General features: G+C 37.0%; 1 protein-coding gene across 1 annotated transcript in view; it reads left to right on the forward strand.

The window, feature by feature from the left end:
* The window catches only part of ppp3cb (protein phosphatase 3, catalytic subunit, beta isozyme), a 45,881-nt gene extending 31,572 nt beyond the window's left edge, over positions 1–14,309 (forward strand). The window contains 10 exon segments of the mRNA XM_056250208.1: positions 583–667; positions 670–721; positions 3,176–3,253; positions 3,991–4,085; positions 4,441–4,566; positions 4,984–5,058; positions 5,317–5,401; positions 6,563–6,660; positions 7,012–7,059; positions 12,492–14,309. Coding sequence (XP_056106183.1) covers positions 583–667; positions 670–721; positions 3,176–3,253; positions 3,991–4,085; positions 4,441–4,566; positions 4,984–5,058; positions 5,317–5,401; positions 6,563–6,660; positions 7,012–7,059; positions 12,492–12,670 — 921 coding nt within the window. The 3' untranslated portion in view covers positions 12,671–14,309.
* Positions 14,310–22,961: the final 8,652 nt, after the last annotated feature.

Raw genomic sequence — 22,961 nt, forward strand, 5'->3', positions numbered from 1 at the left:
AAGGCACTTCAATGGGCCTTTAAGACTGAGCTCTGACAACAGATGTTTGACGGATCTTCTTTAAATCTCCCCTTATGCTTCTGGTGTATTTTCTTTAGCGATGTACAGGCTGTGCACAAATGCAGAGCATGGTTTTTAAAACTATTATTCCCTGTCTTTTTCAATTTAGTGTGCTTTATTTGTATGACAAAGGAATGGTGTATTTTTATCACCACCCCACAGAACAAAATTAAAAGCGAAATAACTATGCAATAAAAAAGTAGCATTAAAAGTGTGATGTAAAATAGATCAAATATTGTTAAATATTAATAATGTTGTTCATTAATAACATTATTAGCATATTTAAATTTTTTTAGTGATGTTGACACTAGGTAGACCTCTCTCTCTCTCTCTCTTCTCTCTCTCTCTCTCTCTCTCTCTCTCTCTCTCTCTCTCTCTCTCTCTCTCTCTCTCTCTCTCTCTCTCTCTCTCTCTCTCTCTCTCTCTCTCTCTCTCTCTTCTCTCTCTCTCTCTCTCTCTCTCTCTATCTCTCTCTCTCTCTCTCTCTCTCTCTCTCTCTCTCTCTCTATCTCGTTCTCTCAGTTGGACAGGTTCAAGGAGCCCCCAGCATTCGGCCCCATGTGTGATCTGCTGTGGGCCGACCCACTGGAGGACTTCGGCAATGAAAAAAGCAAGATTACTTCAGCCACAACTCTGTCCGTGGATGCTCCTACTTTTACAGGTAAACCATGCAGCCATCTTTCATGGAGATCGCTTTGAGAAGTGATAGAGAGGTGCAGAAATGATCAAAATGACAGCAGGAAGAGGAGGAAGCATACAATCAAGATCTCTTTGGTATCTCAATGAGTTCTCCTAGACAGCAAATGGAGTCTCTCCTGCTTCTCATAACCAGTAACCTCACATGTGGCTTCCCTAGACAGCTCAACAATCTCTCAGACTGTGCTCAGATATAACAAGATACCTAAAGTACACAATCAAAAGTCAGAGATCTCAATATGAATTCTTCCAAGAATTTTTTTTAAAGGTTTAAAAAGGGGGGCGTGACCAAAAGAGTTTGAGAACCACTGCTGTATGTCAACAAATGTGTAATTTGTGTCTCTTTATAATGCCCCTAAGAAATTTTAGGAGAAACATCTGAGACAGAGTTGACACTTTAAGTCTCCTTAGTCATGAAAGAGCAACCACTGAGCAAAACAATGTTCCTCAAGGACTGGTTAAGTACAGTGAAATAAAGGTGTAGATAAAAGTCCAGCGCCTGAAGTGCTGAGCGAGTTTAATTGGAATTGTAAAGAAGTTCAAACAGTGACCAGCTTCAGCACAACACAGAATCCCCACAATCCCACGGGAATCTGCGCTCTGCCGTTACCATGACAACTGGCTACTACTGCCAGATCCACGGAGATATGAAGATTCAGAGATATAAGTGAGAACCTGAGAGAAAGACAGAAATGATGGAACAGGAAAAGGAGAGAGGATAGAAAATAGGGCTGAATGATTTATCGAAATAAAATCAAAATCACAATATGACTTTCGATGTTTGATTATCAAATTGCAAAGGCTGCGATTTAATTAAATAAATATATACGCTGCACATTTTAAGTGAAGCATTTCACCAAATTTGTAAAGTGAAGCATTTTTAAACCTGTTGCCAACAAAGGAGAATCTTTAGACAAAGGGAGAAGCATTTCAGTTTTACACCAAAATAAACATTTGATGGTTTAATGTTTGAAAAGGCAGAAATTAAGACAACAATATTAGTGTTGTAATTTTACTGTTGCACTGAAAAATTATTATTACTTTTTTATCTTACAGTGAATGAAAGTATTAAAATAGTAATATATTTCTTATTTTCTTTATTTTTAATGATGATGATAACAATTTATAATTATTTGTATTATTATTATCAGAGATATACAATCACATTACAATATGATATTTTAACCAAATTGTGTAGCCCAACAAAAGCAGCACAGTAAACCTGGAACGAACAAACAAAACAAATAAAATAAAATCACATTTTAAACCGGCATCACAATTTTTGTCTTAAAAAAATCCCCAATTAGATTCAGCCCTAATAGAAAATCTGTGGAGAGAGAGGAAAAAAATGGATATCTAATGCTAAGCTAATGCAGCTAACATTGCGCAGCCTGTGAATGAGAGCCTCGGGTGTGAATGTTATTACCCACAATCCTCGCGGTTTTCACTTCTTATGAAACCTTTTGAAATCAATGAAACACAATGGATGGCTGGTGTGTCAGTGTGCTGCGCTTTAGGCCAGTATAGACTAGACAGAAATAGACAAGACTGCCAAGTTAAAGTACTAAATAACATACAAGACTAGTCTTCAACATGGCTTCATACCACACAACATCTGAGCCTTTATTTCTTTGCAAGGAACACATTTAGACCGTTCTAATATTTTGAGCAGGAAATGATGGTGGTTTTCACTGTATGCTGCATATTTACATCACTGCTACCCCCTGGTGGCTCGTAGTGGTAAGACAATAATACACATTTGACACCTCTCCCGAGCATCTCAGAAATATCAGGATGGTTGTATAATCAAATGAAACCATAGTGAACTGAGGAAGAGGTTTCAAAAGTGATGTTGGATCTAAATCTCAAGCGCTAGCTGGACTATTAGTAATGACACACTAAAATGATCCTTTTGGAAATAAAACAGTCTGATCTTAGCTGGTCTCTAAGCCTGGCTAAGCAGGTATTTAGCTAACAAAATAAGTTATAAGAATGTTAAGTTATGAAAATGTCCAATTTTTTAAATGGTTAAAAAAAATACTTGGTCATGAAAAAAAAACGTTCCATGAACAATGCATAGAAAATGTTTTTGTGCTACCTTTTAACGTTTTACGGACTATATCATTTTGAATTAACATTCTATTAATATTACTGGAAGAACATTAAATGTTGATTTGATTTGTCATTTGATTTTAGCAAATTTTGTTCATAACTGAGAGAACCTTGCCAGAACGTTCCCGGTTAGCTGGGGTTTAGCTGGTTAGCTTACCGAAACCCCTCTAAAACTAGCAAAAACAGACCAGCTAACCAGTTATTTAGCCAAATGAGTTGTTTTATCAGTGTTTATCAATAACTAAATATTGTTTACCATGCCTCATTTTGTCTGTTTTATCATTTTGCTATCCTGCTATCCACACAGCTATCCTGCAGTGTGTGAGTTTTTACAGACCAACAACTTACTGTCGGTCATCAGGGCACATGAGGCGCAGGACGCAGGGTAAGAAAACAACACGCAACGTCACCTTTGACTTCCTGTCTTTTTCTATATGACTTCTTTTTTCTCTTCAGCTCTCTTCCTCACCTCCTACAGATATGGAAACCCTAAAACACACTCACTGTAGGCCTATGTGTATATTGACAGACTGGATTGAGTTTGTGTTGATGGACGATCAGTGTGCAGATACAGCTGACCGACAGACGCAGAGAGACATTGATTCTCCATAATCCACATATATTACAGCACAGTAGTGTTCATTGATCTGAAATGCCACCAATGCACACACATTCACCTAAGCCCAGGTCCTTTTATCAGTCATTGTCTCAGGCATCCCGTGCAGTCAACTAAACACCAGTCAGTAATGCACTACAATACTCCACAGCAATCTACAATACTCAGTACAACAGTCGACAACAGCACACAGCATGCTCACTGAGTAAATTAGTAATTTTACACAGTCTAAGATAATAATAATTAAAAAGAAATTCGCACAGTAAAGGCCAAGTTCTTTAAAAGAAATAATGAATAAAGGCTTCAAAACAATTATGATCTGAGACTACGTTTGAAAAAAGTTTTTAACCATTAGGCTTCAAATACTTGCTGTAAAACAGGGTTTTATCACAAATATGTACTTATTATTGATGTTTATGAAAACATCCCAGTGTAATTCTAATCATGTTTCTGATGGCCATTCTGTAATTTTCTTCGACCTCTTTTCTGTTTTCTTGCTCTTTTAGTTACCGTATGTACAGGAAGAGTCAGACTACAGGTTTCCCCTCTCTCATCACCATCTTTTCTGCTCCAAACTACCTGGACGTTTACAACAACAAAGGTCTGAATTCAGATTATATATATATATATATATGCAAGCTACAAGCAATCATTATCGCATGGCGATTGCTTGCTCAACATTTAAATAGTCTGGTTCACTGTTTGCAAACCTTATTAATTATAAATGTAGAAACATTTTTATATAAATTAAAATAAAGTATATAATACATTTATTTTGAATATATAATACACAATAATTTATGAATAGATCAAATAGTGTATATTGTCGTGTTTATCTAATGACAGTCATGTGAAAAGAGAAAGAAATATACAGATGTTTATTTGAGAAGTAGAGATTCTTATGTTCATTAAAACATGTAATGTGTGAATATAACTGCCTTAATGCCTCTCCGCAGCGGCCGTGCTCAAATACGAGAACAACGTAATGAACATACGGCAGTTCAACTGCTCGCCACATCCGTACTGGCTGCCCAACTTCATGGACGTCTTCACCTGGTCGCTTCCGTTTGTTGGAGAGAAAGGTGGGAAAGAGGAAACAGTGTTGGTAAACAGCATGAGACATCATGATTCTGCCTGGAGACAGACCGTCTTTGTGGTTACACAGATTCCTTACGTTTTATTCATTCTGGGTGTGTGAGGGATAGTGGGCACTCTGTTGTGATGTCTTGACTTGTTAAAGCAAAGAAGATGGAATAGGTCTGATACGAACTGCATTTCATCTTTTCTGTCTCAACCAGCAAAACTATCAGGTCAAACTTTTGTTGATATTACCTCATTATAAAGTCATATGACAGAGATGGAAATTAAAAGATCGAGTTTGGCTGGTGTATAAATGTTACAGTGACATTTTATGTTTTTGTTGTTGTTAATGTAATTGTTCATAGTTTTTGCTAAAATGTCACGAGATCTTGCCTTTTTGACCTTTAACGCCTCCACAGTGACAGAGATGTTGGTGAATGTCCTCAGCATCTGCTCTGATGACGAGCTTATGGATGGAGATGAGCTCTTTGATGGTGAGGGCCGCACATTCCTCAACATATTTTTGTTCTTATTTCAAGTGTCAAATATGACCAAATGACAACTAAAATGAACCTATTGTCCAATTTTTGGCATTCTCTGTCAATTGTGGATACTTCAGTATATTGTTGCGCACTGTAGCTTTAAATTTTTTTTAGACATCTAAAGATTGTTTCATTTTAAGTTTTTGTACAGAATATTCAGCTTCAGTGTGTTGTTTATGAATTATAAGCCTGTTTCCTGGTTTCTCTCAGCTAATGCTGCAGCTGCCCGTAAAGAGGTCATCAGAAACAAGATCCGTGCCATCGGCAAAATGGCCAAAATGTTCTCAGTTCTGCGGTGAGTCTAGAAGGGTTGGGAACACATGTTTGTGGTTTGGATGTTTACAACATAATTGTTTTTTTAAATAATACAGCAATATGTGTGTGTTCACAATGGCCTGAGACACACTGTTGTTATGATTAACTCAAATAAAGTGCAACAGTTGGATTCCGGAAGTAAAAAATGTCTCCATACGGAAATTGATTTTTAACGATAACTTATAAAACTTTAAAGACACCCCTACTATGAACTATGGGATTATTTGCTGCTGTTGAAGCCATCAGCCTTTCAGCTCATTATTTCAACTTATTTTTTAAAACAATCATATTTAACAGCGGAATTCGTGGTGAAAAACTACATTAGCCATAACAAGCTAAATGTGGCAAAAAAGCTCATTGGCTCCACCCACTCCCATGAAGCACTGCAAGTGATCAAGTCTGTCTTCCTATGCTCTCAAAATACATATTTTATGTACATTATGCATATTTTGCAATAAACTTAAATATATTTATATGTATATATTTAATCAACATACTATAAAGGGCATTTGTTCATATTTTAAATTAACCTTTATTATTATATATTCCTGGTTTCATTTTAACTTTACTTTTTAGTAATTTTGTTGTGCTTTTATCTTTAAAAAAAAAAAATATTTCCATTAAGCTTGAATTTCTATTTATTTTAATATTTATGTACTATACAATTATTTGTTAATATTTTGAATTAGCTTTTATTTTTTAGATATTCTGTTTTCATTTTAATTAGTTTAGGTTTTAGTTATTTTGTCATGCGCTTTAGTCATTTTTATTAGGTTTTTTATATTTCTATTTAGCTTGAATTTATATTTAGTTTAGTTTGAGTAATATTTTAGTATTGTTTATATGCTATAATAGTATTTGTTATTTTTTTATTAGCTTTTTTTCTGTTTTCATTTGAACTATTTTAAGTTTAAGTAATTTTGTTAAGTGCTTTAGTCATTTTTATTGGTTTTTTAGATTTCTATTCAGCTTGATTGTGCAGTATATAGTTTTAGTAATATTTTAGCATTATTTATATACTATAATATATGTTAATATTTTTAATTAGCTTTCATTTTTACATTTTAATATTTCTATTTAGCTTGAATTTATATTTATTTCAATTGTACATCAACTTGTACGCTGGTTTGTATTTCGACAGGGAGGAGAGTGAGAACGTGTTAACCCTGAAAGGTCTGACCCCTACTGGCATGCTGCCGAGCGGTGTACTGTCTGGAGGAAAACAGACCTTGCAAAGCGGTGAGTTACAAAACCAAGCATCGCTCTTTCACTTTCCAATCACGACCTCTTTTCTCTTTCAAGGTCACTAAGACATTGTCATACAAACTCAAGCACATGTTTGCTAACACCTCTCTTTTAGTGAAACACTTTCGTTCATTCTCTTCGCTAATTAAACCATCTGAAATGTGCACACACGAACATACTGGGAAACTAACCGGCTAACGCTAACTGCTAACTGCCCGTGGCAGCTACTTGGCAGCTAATGCTGGGGGATTGTGCTGCGTGCATGACTGTCACAATAAACTCCCCCATCCATCCTCCCTCTCTCCCTCTCTCCTTCTCTCCGTCTGTCTTTCTGTGCCTCCTCAGCTACCATCGAGGCCATTGAAGCAGTCGAGACGGTTGAGGATGGAGAAGGTAAACTGGCCGGCCTCTATCTCTCTTTGTGCTGCTCAGAGGTTTCATAGTGACCGCTGTAACACGCTAGCTAGCTAGACAGCGCAGCCTAGCTAACTGAGCGTGTGGGCGCTATGACTGGTCAGGGATTGTGTATTTCACACAGACACACACATTTATCTAAATATCTAAATGGGGACATACACTATGTTCAAATGTCTGTGGTCAGTAAGATTTGTTTTTTAGAGCAATAAAGGAAGGATAAATTAAATTGATCATTTATAATGTTGCAAAAGTTGAAATTTGAATCCTGGGAAAATAAATGCATCACAGTTTTAACAAAAATATTAAGCAGCACAACTGTTTTAAACACTGGTAATAATAAGAATTGATTCTTGAGCAGCAAATGAAAATGCAGCTGTGTCATCACAGGAATATATTACATTGTAAAATATATTCAATTAAAAAACACCAATGTTAAATATTAAAAACATTAAAAATCATATGGTTGTGTACCATAGGCTTGCTAATTATAAAGACTACAGATTAACCTTACTCTACCCTGAAAAGGTCTAATGTAATCAGCCAAGATACGAATGTCAGGTTTGATCATCACTTTAATCAATACCTTCCCATAATTATATATACTGTATAATGTGATAAGCATATCCTTGCTGTAAGAAACAGTTTAAACCAGCAAGCTGGTTTTCTGGTCTTGAATGGTCTCTCATCCTAGTCAAACCAGTCTTGTTTGCTAGTTTTATAGGGGGGTTGGGCACTTGTTGTGAGGCTGGGAGAACAGCTAGACCAGTTTAAACCAGCTAATACCAGCACACCAGCCATAACACTTACATCCAGCCAATAGACAAACCTATTTTAGCAACAACAACAACAAAAAAAGATCCTGATCCCATCTGAATATGTATATACTAGGGATGTCCCGATACCACTTTTTCACTTCCGATACCGATACCGATGCCGCAGCTTTGGCTTTTGCCGATACCGATATTAATCCGATATTTTTATTTTATTCTTAAACTAATAAAAAATATAGCAATTTTCTCAATTAGCCACCTAAAATATACCTCCTATATAGTCCACAACATTATGAAAGATTGCCACCCTTTATTCAAACACTACAAAAAAATAAAGAAATATATAAATGAAAGAAAATACAGGTACTTCAGTACTTAAAGCTAGCTAGCTACCAACAGGTTTAAAGTTAAAACAATTTAAACAGCAGCATTCTACATTGTAAATACCAGTACAGTTTTTGTTTTTTAAATCAAGTAGAATTTCTATAACTGTGTGTTAAACTGATTATCACTCTTGTGTGTGTTAAACACAATCTACTTAATACAAACAGCTTCATTATAAAGATAAACAACAAATCCCCAAAATATATGATCATAATCTATGACAAAAATGCTATTATAAACTAGATTAGTGGATAATACACATTGCTCTTTTTATTGTTGTAAAATACATTCATGAAAAACAAAATAACAAAAATGAAAAAGATAATTATTTTAGATATAGCTAAATCTGCTATAAAATTGAGACATGTTTTAAGTGTATTGCACAGCTATTTAATGAGGCAGCAACATTAATAATTATTAATGTTAATAAGCTTTAATTGCGTCACTGCATTATGATATGAAAGGCTCCAATACAGTGCGGCACAAAGCGCTTATGCGCATCCCGAGCGGAGAATGATGCGCTTGAAGCCACGTGGAGTTACAGCACGCAGCGCGTCGAGTCCGCTTTGAAAAGTTCAAAGCACAACGGAGATACATATTGATGGACAGTGTATTATACAGTATCTATCTATGCAATCGTTTATTGAACCTTTTCTTTTAACAGTTTTAAATTTCAGTTACTGTGCGCGTGAGGAACAATTATAGTGCTCTGACTCTAGTGTTGTGATCAAACCGACAGCGTCCTACACCCGGTAGAGAGTAACACGATTGAGTTACAGCAATAAAGTCCAGCAAGATAAAGTTGTTTTATGCGAAAACATAGACCTTTATCTTACAGATCAAGTATAATAGTATTAACATTGAATCATCTTGAAGATAGTTTCATCATTGACTGTAACCGAACGCGACGCGCTGTTTGAATGCTGAATGGAGAATGACTGACAGCCGCGAGAGGGAAAAGTTTACGTGATCTTGAATTTAATGACTTAAATATTAATTTATATCTCTCATAATGGCTTCAGAACACTTATAATAGAGTGCACGAAAACGTTATGGTACTTTAGAATGTTTTTGTGCCTTTTGTGGGGCTTAACAATAACACATAATAGTATACCCGAAATATCGGATTTGGATCGGCCTCGTCTGATCGATACCCGATCCCGCAAAAATGGCAGTATCGGAGCCGATACCGATCCTGAGTATCGGATCGGGACATCCCTAGTATATACTGTATATATATATATATATATATATATATATATATATATATATATATATATATATATATATATATATCATTATATGAATATACATATATATATATATATAAATAATGACATCCTCTGTTGATAATTGATAATCCTGCTTATGCAAATGCTAGACTCTGCTCTGCTGTTCTCCACCCTTTCCCCCCCCAATGGCACACATTATTATTCAGCAAGGTTACAGAATGACTCAGCAGACGGCAAGAATCTGGGCCGTGGGCGGGTTGGGGCATGCGCCCCTTGCCTCTCACAAATGACCCAGTATTCTTACAGCACCACACCCCAAACGCTGATCACCCCAGCGCCGCTCCTCGCGCACTCACTCTGGGTTTGGTCTGTCGTGACCATGTGATCTGCAGGGATCATGTGACCTCTCAATGACAGGGTTTGTTTTTAAACTCATTCAGAGTCTAAACCGTTTTCACGGATATCAGGTAAACAATGACTTGAAGGTCAATGAGGGTTCTGGAAGTTTAAATGCTATTTAAAATCTCCAGCAAAATAGGGTTTTTAATCAATAACATATTAACCTTATGAGACTGACCTAGCATTGTCATTCACTGGATTGACTTGATAATCCACAAAAGATGCAGAAGAACGATGAAATAACATTTTCTAACAGTTGGAACCAAACAGAGATACATACCAGCACGAAACATTATCACAAGACAAAGAACAGAAGGAAACTGAGGGTGTTAATGCACAGGATGACGAGGAACAGGTGAGACAATCAATGTTGCTCCGTCCCAATTCGCCTTATACTACGCCCTACAAGTATGTACTTGTTAAAATTCTCCACATTCAATTTAATTTCCCACCGTTTCGGAGAGACATGTAGTAGCACGTTGATCTGCCAGTCGTGGGTCTTTCATGCAGTGTACTCTCCTCATGTGTTTGCATAATGATGCATGTAAAGGTTAATGACCAAACGTATCTTTACAAAAGTTCACAATGCCGTTGCAGATGAAATATAATATGGATAACATTGAATAAATAATATCTTTTAGTCAGGTTGGATACTGATAATTAATCCCTCAAACCCCTTTATCTAAACCTCTCTTCTTAACCATTGGTCTCGCACATCCGCCATATTTGTAGTTTTTTAAACACTTTTTTATCTGTGTTTGTAGTTCTAATCGAATCCTCGTCCAACGCACATTGGGTTGTGGGCAATATTTGCCGTTAGAGTGTGCACGGATCTGCACTTTGGATTCTAACCGGAAAAAGTAGACCATCCGCGTATCTTTGGAAAACACGATTTGGGACACACTTATTCTAATTTCGACATTCGAATACTATTGAATGAATAACTATGGCAACCAAGGAAACAGGAACTAAAACACACAGGAACTGAACACAGGCAATACGAAACAACAGAATATCAAAATAAAAGTTCATGAACACGGGCCTGAAAATGCTAACTTTTGAAAACAGGATTCAAAGTGCAAGTTTTTGAAAACGATACTGTTATCGTCTCCATGTAAACTACAAAAATGTGAATTTGGGAAAAAAACGGTATTGCGTGTTCAGTCTATGTGCGTAGTGTTTCTTTACAAAGTGACATCGCCAACTACTGGCCTGGCAGCAGAATACAGCGTTTTTAGTCGTTTTTAAAGATCCGTGTGAACGAGGATCGTTTTGACCATGTTGTCGTCTGTACGCGAAAAACGCAAAGGAAAAGCTTTCCCGCTTTTAGTACATGGTTAACATGCACTTAAGTTTTAATTAACAATAAAAAACACTAGTACACAATCTTTTTACAGATATTTTTAATAGCTCAAAGAATAAATTTAAATGTTGTAGTTTTGTGATTCATCTCAGAGTTGGGTGATTTGCCTCAAGGTTTATATAGCTCCTTATCAAAGAATATTTAGGAATGCCTATGGAGAAAATCAGTGGCAAAAATACTTCCAGAGCTCTTTTCCCAGCACGGAGGGTGAGATGGGAAGAGTTTCTATACATTTATAGAAAGCCCAAATCTTCTGTGTGGTCTGAGAGCAAACCCAAGAGAGGGTCTCACATCATCTCTGACTGTTGTATGATGAAGCACTATGTTTCCATCAGAACTGTACATTCAAACGTACAATGTACATTACAAAAAAATGTGAAGTGGGTTTGTTTTCTAATGGAAACATTGACTGTGCTATTGGTCTTTGTGGGGTTTTCCATCTGAACTGGGAGGGAAAATGATAAGATGTAACTTTCATTGTCATCGCCACAGCTGTTCCCTTGTACACCTTATATTGTGTGTGTATGTGTTTGGTTGTGAAATACGTGCAGTTGTGAATTTGTGCCAATACTGTGACTAATACATAGCAGGATCAGTGGAGTGTTGAAAGAGATGTCTGTATATGAGTGAAATTTTAAGTCATTCCAGGTCACATTTCACTTCAAAAAATATTTGGCATAAAGTAAATGTAAAATATTGAACAAATTAAGATGTTTTGCATTATATACATTTTATGTAATTTATTATTCCTGAAAATGTCAGTAACATTATTCATCTGGACGTGTGTGTGTGTACTTGTACAATTGTCTTTGTGAGGTCCAGTTTGAGTTATAGACCATTGGAGTGAGAACAAAGAGAGTAAAGTGAGGACATTTCGGCCGGTCCTAGAGATGGCATTGTCAATGAATGTCCTCACAAAGATATATGTACAAGAATGTGTTTGTGTGTTTAAACTAAATATTGTATTTATTGTTTTGGTTTTCACAATACATTAATAGTAATAATTTTTGAATGAAATTTTGTTTCTCACAAAGCTTCAAATAACTTTGAAGGGAAATATGACCTGGACATGTGTATCTCTTGATATACTATATAGCCTATACAATATAACTATGTCAAGAGTAACGTGATTGTATCAAATTTAGAATATTACACCCATCTAGCAGTATGTGATCATTTGTGGTAGGCTATGTGATAGAGTCCGTTTTCGATTTCGCCTATGCGCAATTGGTGACTGCTCTTCTCTTTTCTTCCTCATAGCCATCCGTGGCTTTTCTCCTCAGCACAAGATCAACAGTTTCGAGGAGGCGAAGGGTCTGGACCGCATAAACGAGCGCATGCCCCCTCGCCGAGACGTGGTCAACAGCGTGGGACTGTCGATGGGGAAGATGAACATGGCCGAATCCAACGGCACGGACGACAACAGCAATATCCAGTGATTCATCTACTCCTCCGGTCCCTCGCTCGCCCCTGCTCCTTCTCCCATAATGCAATTCTCCCCTCTCCCCTCGTTTTCACTGCTACAGTCTATGTAGCAGATGGACTATGTGATATATTTAAACAGAACTCCCTGCTTGACGTTCAACGGCCTCAACAACAAACTCGAGACGGACGGAACGGCCGCGCGAAGGAGATCATGCATGAGAGTTGCATGATGGGATATGTAGTTTTATGGATATGGGGCTATGTAATGGAAATGTGAACACAGAGAAAAGGGCATTTCCTGTTCTTTTGTCCGAAGAGATGTTTATTTATGCGTGTTTGCACTTCTGCGTGCGTGTCTGTGTGTGTGGGAGACATGTGAAATATAATTATATGATGATAAGTAGGTTTTCATAAACGCTTACCGTTTTTTTTTCCTGGCCTGCCTTGGAACGTCAAACACAATGCCAACGCTCTATTTATTCGAAAGCGGAGGAGTGTTACGTTTGCGTTCGAACGTGCGCGAGGAGCTTATAACCATTTCCTTTTCACACTTCTCTCGCAGTTCTAGGTTTTGCTACTCTAGTAATCTCTATATCTACAGAATAACTAATATTACACAAAATAACTTCACACAGGTTATCACGATTAATCCGCAAATAAGAGAGGTTTGGAGTCGCCGTAACGCCCCTCATGCTGTTCAGCTGTGTGCTCGTTGCTGCGTTGTGTAAATCCGCCGTTGTCACGTCGTGCTGTGGTTGCTATGGCAGTTTCCCCCCCCCCCCGTGTCCCTCGGATTGAGTCTGGCGCTTCCCGCCTCTTCTCGTGCTCTGAGCAGAGCGGCGGGAAGCAAGCATTCTGTCAGCTGCATCACAGACTGTGTATATGTGTGTGTGAGAAACAGGGAGGTGATTTGACCTGAGGGATTGTGTCGGGCCATTCTGGGTGGTTTCAAACAGGTCATTGTCCTGTAGGTGCACTAGGCTGAACGGATTTCCAGCTACGCATAATTCATGGGAGTTTATTTTGTATATAAATGGCGTATATTTTTAAGGAACGTTTTGTTATTGCTTATTTTCATGTTATTTTATTTTGTATTCAAGCTATTTATTTATTGTTTGTTCGTTTTTTGTTTTTGTTTTTTCGTTTACATTGCTGTACAGTTAATTAAGCTCCACTGAGGTGTTAAATCTTTTGCGTTACTTTATGGATGTACAGAAGTTATCCAGTAGTGTGAAGGAACATAATTCTGTGAAAAGACATCCAGGCTGCCAAAGCATGACTGCATGGTTATTTCAAATGTAAATCGAATATAGACACACCTTAACGTGTCTCACATTTTTAAGGAGAAGTAGGCTATATTCTGATCATTATTCTAATCTTAACAATATTCTGGTTATTTATGATTATTAATTATTATTAAGAGTTCTGCTGGTTTATTCCACTTTGCCTCATCCTTGATTTGGTTGCTCATTGTGCTTTATGTTATGAATAATGAAAATGTTCATGAGTTATTTGTGATTCTATATCTTGTATTTTTCTCTGGAGCTTCATTCTGAGCATCATGATTTCCTGACCTACAGTACGGACAGTGTGAGCATGCCCTATGGGACAAATCTCTTTTTTTACTCTTGAATAAAATATGCATGAACCTTTTGGATTTCTCTGATTTATTCAACTCGCATTGCCAGTGTGTCACGGGTCTTACTTTAGGGCTACAAGCTTCGACTTGACTTTGTATTATCCCCGTGGGGAATTTTTTGTTGTTTGAGTTTCATCATGCGAAACCCGAATAAACACATTATTAAAAAATCATCATCACTGAGACCCGCTCAGTAAACTCTACAAAACAAAAATACTAGCTTTCATTTAGGAATGTTACTGCCTGTGCCAGGAGGTTTAAATAAAGTGCAAAAAACTTTTACAGAAATTTTCCATAAATGTTTTACAGAAAAACACTGTTATTTTACAGCCATTTCTGAATTATTATGATCAAACACCTTCACTGTAAAAAAAAAAAAAAAAGGTCAAATGACTGTCAGGAATGGCTGCCATACAAAAAACATAAAATGAATGTGAAATATCCTAATTTAAATAAAGTGCAAAAGACTTTTACAGAAATTACATTAATTTGTTTTACAGAAACAGTAAAAATTCATGAAATATATGTGAAATAGCTAACAAACACATTCACTGTATAAAAAGTTAATCTCTTGCTGTAAACTACATGCATGATTTACTGTGACTATACGTCACTGCATCAGCAACTATACACAGGCCCGGATTAACACAGTGTAGTGCCCTAGGGTGACCACATTTTAAGTGCCCACCACCCCCACCCCCACCCCATACAACTTACATGCTAGTGCAACATGAACATGTCATCCTAAATATCTTTATTTCCATCATAAATGGCATGTATGAGGACTACATGCAAAACCTTATGTCTAAAAAAACCATATACCAAATAAGCAAGCCCAAGAATCAGCTAAATTCAGCACCACAGAGACGCACAGCAGCAAAACATTTAAATGCAACCAAATCCATTAGTAATCGGATTGACGGCTCAATCGAACTGAAAAGCTTTTATTCAACCTTTATTGATCCGATTGAGCTCGATCGGAATCAAATTTCGATCGGATTGAAAGGGGTGGGTTATTCCTTTTTTTTATTCTGATTAAAAACCGAAACTGAAAGGACTGCGTATGTGCAATGACGTTGAAATAGCGTAATGACGTATGACGCTCGAAATTTTCTTCCTGTTGAATAAAGTGTCATAAAATCAAGTGTCCCGTCATTTTGAAAATTCTCCTTTCACTCAGCGTCTGTGAAGTGGAGCAGGACAATGTCCCACCAGTCATTTTTCGGATTATCACCCAGAGACGACTGGTTTTGGGCGCGAGAAGGGAGGGGCATTTTACTGATAAAGTAACATGGTACAACAACGGTTCATGTGCTCATTGTCCCCAAATTATGACCAGATATGGATAAATATTAAGCCTGCTGTTTAAAACAAATAAAGAACCAATGTAGGAGATGGGTATATGCACAGTATAGCCTACTAACGTTACCTCTTCCGATTTTAAAGCTGCTGTCCGTAACTTTTTTGGGTTAAAAATTATCCAAAATAATAATAATTAAAAAAAACATAACCAGCCAGTGTTAAAAAATATCTGCTTGCTTTTGCCCGATTCAAAACGGTTAGCTTGTAATAATGATTTTAATTCCAGTGGTACTGGTGGATTTCCGCGGGAAATTCGAGCATGTCTTTGCGTCATTACGTCACATCTGTACACATAAAGAAGGAGTCTCGGCTAGTCGGCTATATTGCGTGAGGATGTTGGAGGTGGACATTTTTAGCCTTTTCTCACAGCATTAAATAATTAAACTTATGGCGGATCCAGAAAGGTTCAAACGACAATCACCAGTGACAACTGGACATTCACCACTTGTAAAACCCCAAATAATTCGGACTTCGGAGTGGGTAGAGAAAAAAGAGACTGCAACTGGCCCACGCGAAAACAAGGATAAACATCGGTTCAAAACGGACGCAGAGACGGCTTTTTTTCTTTTAGGACAGGTAAGACATTTCAATAGTTCAATCGTGTAACAGTAGCACACTTGTTCGCTTAATTCACACAGTTACGGAGTTTCCTGTCTTTATTCGTTTAGCTATTATGGTAAATATTTTGTGCTAGCTATGAGAGGGAGCAATTCACCTCTACTCCAAGCAAACCAAACCGGCCTCCTCCGAAATTATATATAGTTTTAAATATGCATCGGATTACAGATACGTGTTTTTTTTTTTTTTTTTTTTTCTCAAAGAAAACCAGTAAAGAGACATTAATTTATTGGTATGACAATTAGAAATTAGACTGCACAGAAATAGAAACTGAACTACAGGGTAATCATAATACACATTAAATGTAGTCACAATGCTGATGTTGATAATTTGAGAACAAAGTATAATTTGAAAGGTTTGACGCGATCGTTATATTTAATCAGCACGATTTACTGCAAGGCTTTCCCCCCTTAGTTGATGTGGATGTTACTTACTTGTTCAGATGACATTTTCCGATGAAAATTCGTATGTTGTCATGGTCATACTGTAGGCCTACTTCCAAAAGTAGAATGTGTGATTCTGAATGCCAGTTTCCACATCGGCGCGGTGACTGACAGACTCGCAGTCTCAAAACATTGTGTTCATCCGCGCTGTTTCATGCCGATGTGCAACTCACGCAAAGTTAATAATTCCGCGAATAACTGCAATTACAGATTTCAAACAGAGATGGCGACAAAGAGGAAAAATGCCGGACTGCAGCTTTAAGCTTGCGTATTAACGCGCACATTAACCCGATCACGTTTAGCGTTCATGTAAACATAACATTCAGATTCATCAATCGGAATGAATTCAGTCCGATTGAAACAAAAGTTATGCATGTAATAAGCATCTCTAACTAAGCAACCAGCTAAAAGAGAAAACCGTTCCAAATTTCAAATCGACAACAGCGTCACATACAGCCTATTTGCCCAGAAATAATGGTAAATAAGCCTTACCTTTAGCAGAACAACTTTTTCAAGACTTTGTGTTAGGCCACCGCCTTTGCTCACAACATTAGCTGCTGCTTGAGTATCGGTTGAGGCATTTTTCGCTGCTAGTTGCTTCTGCTGGTGATGCCGATCGATGTCTCTGTCTTTTCTTCATTTCGAAGAAATAGGCTACACTGTGACCTGACCCAATCGCAATTCTTTATATGCATATTTTATATTCTCTCTGTATATATGTTATCAATAACTGTTCATTTTATATTTGCATCTCTTCCAGCAAAATAATATAGCCTATATACAAAACATGAAAACTATTTTAAAGGTTTAGTCATTCTCTTAATCATTTGGTGCCCCCCTATTGGCTGGTGCCCCAGGGCACTCGCCCAATCCCGTCTATGGATAATCCGGCCCTGACTATACACAGCTACTGTCTGTTAAATAAAGCAACATGCAGTGCATCATCAGTTTTTCTCTGCTCATCCTGGACTGAAGCACAGGCTGTATTCTTCAACACAATGGTGACACACAAAACAGACAATACTGAAACACTGTAAATCCCAACAGAACATTAAACTAACAGATCTCTCAAGGTCTCAGCATCTTCACTTATTACAATCCAATACTGTGCTGTGATACTCTGAAAGATTTTATGAAGTCATTATACAGAAAATGTTTTGACAGGATCATATAAACTCACACAGACATCAAAAATCAACGTCTGAATCGCAACAATGGTGACAATGAAAAAAATTCAGATCAACTCTGAACTCGTCACAAAACAAGCTACTAATGTCACAAAAAAGCTTTAATGATTGTCACCATTGTTGACATTCATATGTTGATTCTTGATGTCTCTACACTCCTTCAAATTTCTGTTAAAGTTTTTTGCACTTTATATAAATTAGCATATTTTACTTTAATTTTACGTTTTTTGTTTGGCAGCCGTAGCTGCCAGTCAGCTGACCATTTTTTTTTATGATATTTTTTTTTACAATGAAGGTCATGATAATTCAGAAAATACCTAAAAAGTGCTTTTCAGTTTATTTAATTTAGGATGTTTTACTTTTAATGTTACAGGGTTTTATCATTTAACTGTTTTGTTACAGTTTAATTTCAGATTATATTAGTAATTTTACATACATTTGTATGTAATTTAAGAAAACAGAAAAAACACTATATGAAAAATACAGTAAATTTTTAATTTACAGATATTATTTTGAGTTGAGTACAATTTAAAAAGAAAGAAAAAAAGCAGTTATTTTCTGTAAAATTAGGATTTTTTTTCAGTGTGTTCTTCAGTCTGCTGGTTCTAGATTGAAAGTTCCCGTACCCCCTGCCTCATGGCAGTTTGTAAACAGGCTGTGTGACTGGGGTCAGCTATGATTTTGTAATCCTTCCTCAGACCGCGTGTGGAAGATGTCCTGTAAAGTTAGGAGTTTGTTGCATAATAAGGTCAGCCATACCAGACAATCAAGCACCCGGTACTTTCTGATAACAAGAAATGTGTCTCAGTACATTGTAGTTGCCAAACGTCTATATTGAGCAATGAGGTGCTTGAGGAGCTTGTGTGATGTGTAACAGGTAATCTAAACTTCTCCATTTTATCTTCCCTCTTTGTCCATTTATTTGATGGACAAAGTGCTTCTTGTACAAAAAAAAACAAATGCTAATTAGTACATATACAGCCAACAAAGAATGCAAATATTACCAAATTAAAAGTCAGTGACATGTAAATCCCCTAGCCTTCGCGGACTTTCGACCTGACCTGCGCCGTTTCAGATGAGTCAGCTCTTACGAAACAGCCTTGAGTTCCATAAACTTCCACAGGAGAACCGTTGCAACATGCAAAACACAGTTATCACTTGATTTATTCCTTGTTTCGTTTTCCAACGAATTGATTGAATGAACGATTCAGTGATCTTTCATTAGGCCAGTCACTCATTTTGTTCCTGAATGAACCAGTGTTTTTGAACGAATCAGCTGAATGAATGATTCAGGGACTCACTTGTTTCGTCCTGAATTAACTAGTGTAACGAATCGGCTGAAGTAATGATTCAGTCAGTGATTCACATAAGACAGTGGCTGGATCCAAAATCACATTCTTCCCTACTTTATAGTTGGCGATAAACAGTATGTGACAAAAGTAGGTCTGAATTTACAGTAGCCTTCTCAAAAAAAGAGTAGGCAAAGGACCAGGATGTCCTACTTCTGGCGAGATTCTGAAGTAGCCTATATGCATATGATGGACACTTTACTATCCCATGAGGCCACGAGAGAGGACTTGTAGCCTAAATGGCAGTGAAGAGACATAACTGATGCTGGTCGGTCACATGATGACAGCATAGCGAATGTAGTACGTCCAGATACTACACTCATTCATACTATATAGAATATACTTTTAGTAATACTTATTCAAAATAAGTGCCTGCTCAAGAGAGTATGTGATTTCGGATGCAGACAGTCACTTGGCTTGTTTCTGAAATGTAGCAGCGCTTTTGAACAAATCGGCTGAATGAATGATTCAGTGTCTCATAAGACAGTCTTTTTTTTGTTGCTGAAATGTAGTGTTTTTGAACGAATCAGATCAATGATGATTCAGTGACTCATTCCTAAGAATGACCTATACGATAATGTTTTTTTCATCATACATTAAATCCGAAAACATTTGTCCCAGATTTTCAATGTGGACCCCACTATATGTATACATGTACTGTATGTACTTATAGAGCATATACTCTTATAGGTATGTTCTATATTGTATACTACTCCTCAATTTTTATTTAGAGAGCAACATAGATCTGTAGAGATTTGTGCCATAAGCACATATGGAACCTATAGAAAACTCCAAGGTTGATTGGAGAAGGGCATTATTCGTTTACTTGTGGCATGGCTGGGACGCCCTCATATACAGAGCTATAGCAAGTAGCGACTACGCCACCCCAGCATCGAATTAGCTGGAGAAACACCAATTAAGAGCACACAAGTTCAATCTCTTTCCCACAGTCACCAGAGAATGAGGCGTGGATAGGAACAAAATAGGTCTTTATTAGGTGATCATAAATAGTTAAAAAAGAGGACCACTGGTAGCAATATATACCAGAGGTGGCCAACCAGGCCACTGATTTATATATGAGCAGGTTGATCACACGAAGAAACAGAAAAGCAAGATCTCACCACTGTGCTGGGGTGTACCAGTAGTAGGGCAGGCTAAACAGTGGGCTTCAAATCAGCCCACAATGAGTAACCCGTGCACCAAATCTCAAAAGCAAACACACCAGTGAAATCCACTGCAAGAAAACCTACACCACCAGGCACGTGCACAGGTAGGGCTCAACCTGTGCAGAGCACATGCCCTTTTTGCCGAAGTGCCCTTTTTTTTGGTGATGGTGTTTTTTTTGTTTTTGTTTTTTTATTTATATAAATGAATGCTATTGGTCATCCTTTAAGTCTATCTGTCTGTTTTAAAAATATTTAGCCAATGAAAGATCTTAAAAAGAGCTTGTGTAAATCTTGTTCGATCCTCAAATGGTCAGTAAAGCTGATAACTCCGCCCCCTCTATCGTGACTGAATGAACTGAAGCCGGCCGCACAGCAGACAGCAGCTGAACGAAGTTTTGCAAGGGTAAACTAAGATCTTGTTGTTTGAATACGTACTAAACACGTTGTCTATAAAAGCTCATATTTTATTTATTTGATGTCTGACTAAGATATGTGGGACCTGAGAGAGAGGACTATGTGCTAACATTTGCCATAGTCATAGCCAAATACATAGCCTACACTTAAATAGCCTGTGCATACAGCAGCATTTCATTTTTTATAAAATGCGATTTTGACCAAATGTATTTTACAACAGGAAAAACTGAGCGCCTATATAGCTATAACAATCTAGTTGGTAAGCTGTTGATGAAAATGTAATGATGCCGCCGGCGCCGTTTCCATCGGAAAATCATAAGCACATGCGCGCCCCCGCGCTGTTCGTACCGGAACTGACACAAATCGACGAGTGATCCTCGTCACCTACCTAACATATATTTTCTAAGAAATGTGTTCTTTGATTTATGATTGCTGCTGATACACTTAATTTATTAACATTTAATCATGTTATGGTAATAATATTAAATTATGGTTAATTCAAGGCTGGACGTATTCGCTATACTCTCCGGTCGTCCTCACATGTATAAATGTATTAGGCTAAAACATGGTTTTACTACATTAATCTAATGTTGTAGTAGTAACTAAAAAAAAAAAAACATTACAGAAGATCACTGTGAAATCTTTATATTTTATCATCCATAATGTAATTTGTGATTTCATTCATTCCCAGGCTTAATTAATTTGATCCAAAATAAGCAAAAACAGTAATATTGTGAAATATTTTTACAATTTAAAATAACTGTTTTCTATTTGAATATATTTTAAAATGTAATTTATTTCTGTGGTCAAAGCTGACTTCAGTGTCATGTGATCCTTCAGAAATGCTTTTCACTGCAACTGTACTTTTCACACTATTTTATCATTTTTTCATTGCTGGCTTATTTTATGGAAAGTGTAGTGAATAAGAGACCTTCAAGAGACCAACATTGGTCCTCAGTGTCAGGTTTTTGCCATCAACTGCAACTGTAATGAGATCCTTTTCAAAAATGAGGTTAATTAAGAACCAACTCCGAAGCCTTTGCTCAGAGGAGAGAGACTAGACCTTCTCCCCATAGCCATAGAGAGGGACATCACAGTGAAGTCATAAATATCTTCAAGCATGGCTCACAGAAGGTTGCTGTTGTAATATGGTTTAAAGAAGCCTTGAAGCCCTGTATATCTATATTATCTATATTATTATTATTATTATGGTTGTTAATAATAGTGAATAAATCTAAAGCTTTTGAGACTATTTTTTTTTTTGTATTGAATTTGTCATGAAGATGTGACCATTTCCTCCTTTTATGTAGGCTTACTAAATAATCTTGATATTAAAAAAAGGGAGGGGGGTGCCCTTTTTCAGTTTCAGCACATGCCCCTCAAAAGGTCTGTGCACGGCCCTGTACACCACACACTCAAGGGTGGTGATGGTGCAGTGGATAAGACACATGCCTTTGGTGTGAGAGACCCGGGTTCGAGACACCAATGTCTCGAGACACCAATGTGTCCCTGAGCAAGACACTTAAGCAAGACACCTAGTTGCTCCAGAGGCGTGGAGCATATACCTCTGACATATATAGCAATTGTAAATCGCTTTGGATAAAAGCGTCAGCTAAATGAATAAATGTAAATGTAACACTCTAGAAAAAGGAGAATTTCCCTGCACCCTCCAAGGAAAGCTAGCCTGTCTGCTATCACCCCTGGGTCACCCCTGCTCCTAAAAAAAAGAAGAAGAAAACCAATTTATTTAAGGCTCCAAATCTAAAATGTAAGCCAAACCAGAAAAGAAAAACGAATAACACTAAACAAAAAAATCCAAAAATCAATGGTAACGGCATTGAATCAATGTTACAATGTGATGTTGGTTCGACATCATGCTTGCACTCTCAGAAAATGAAACACAACTACTGTAACAGCCTGAAATAAACTGGAAATAAAAGAAGACTACAGGTTTAGATGTTGATGTTTTATTGAAAATATTTGGTCACCATTATGGTGATTAGTGATTGCTTTAGTTGGGCAGTTTGACTCTTAGCCATTTTTTTTAGGTTTTAGTTTGTGTACTTTGTAACAGTGTTTACCAAAACACATAATCTGTTGCAAAGTAAACCACAAACAAAGGTGTTC

This window comes from Rhinichthys klamathensis, unplaced genomic scaffold (genome assembly GCF_029890125.1).
Source record: "Rhinichthys klamathensis goyatoka isolate OS25496 unplaced genomic scaffold, OSU_Roscu_1.1 h1tg000068l_1, whole genome shotgun sequence".
NCBI lineage: Eukaryota > Metazoa > Chordata > Actinopteri > Cypriniformes > Leuciscidae > Rhinichthys > Rhinichthys klamathensis.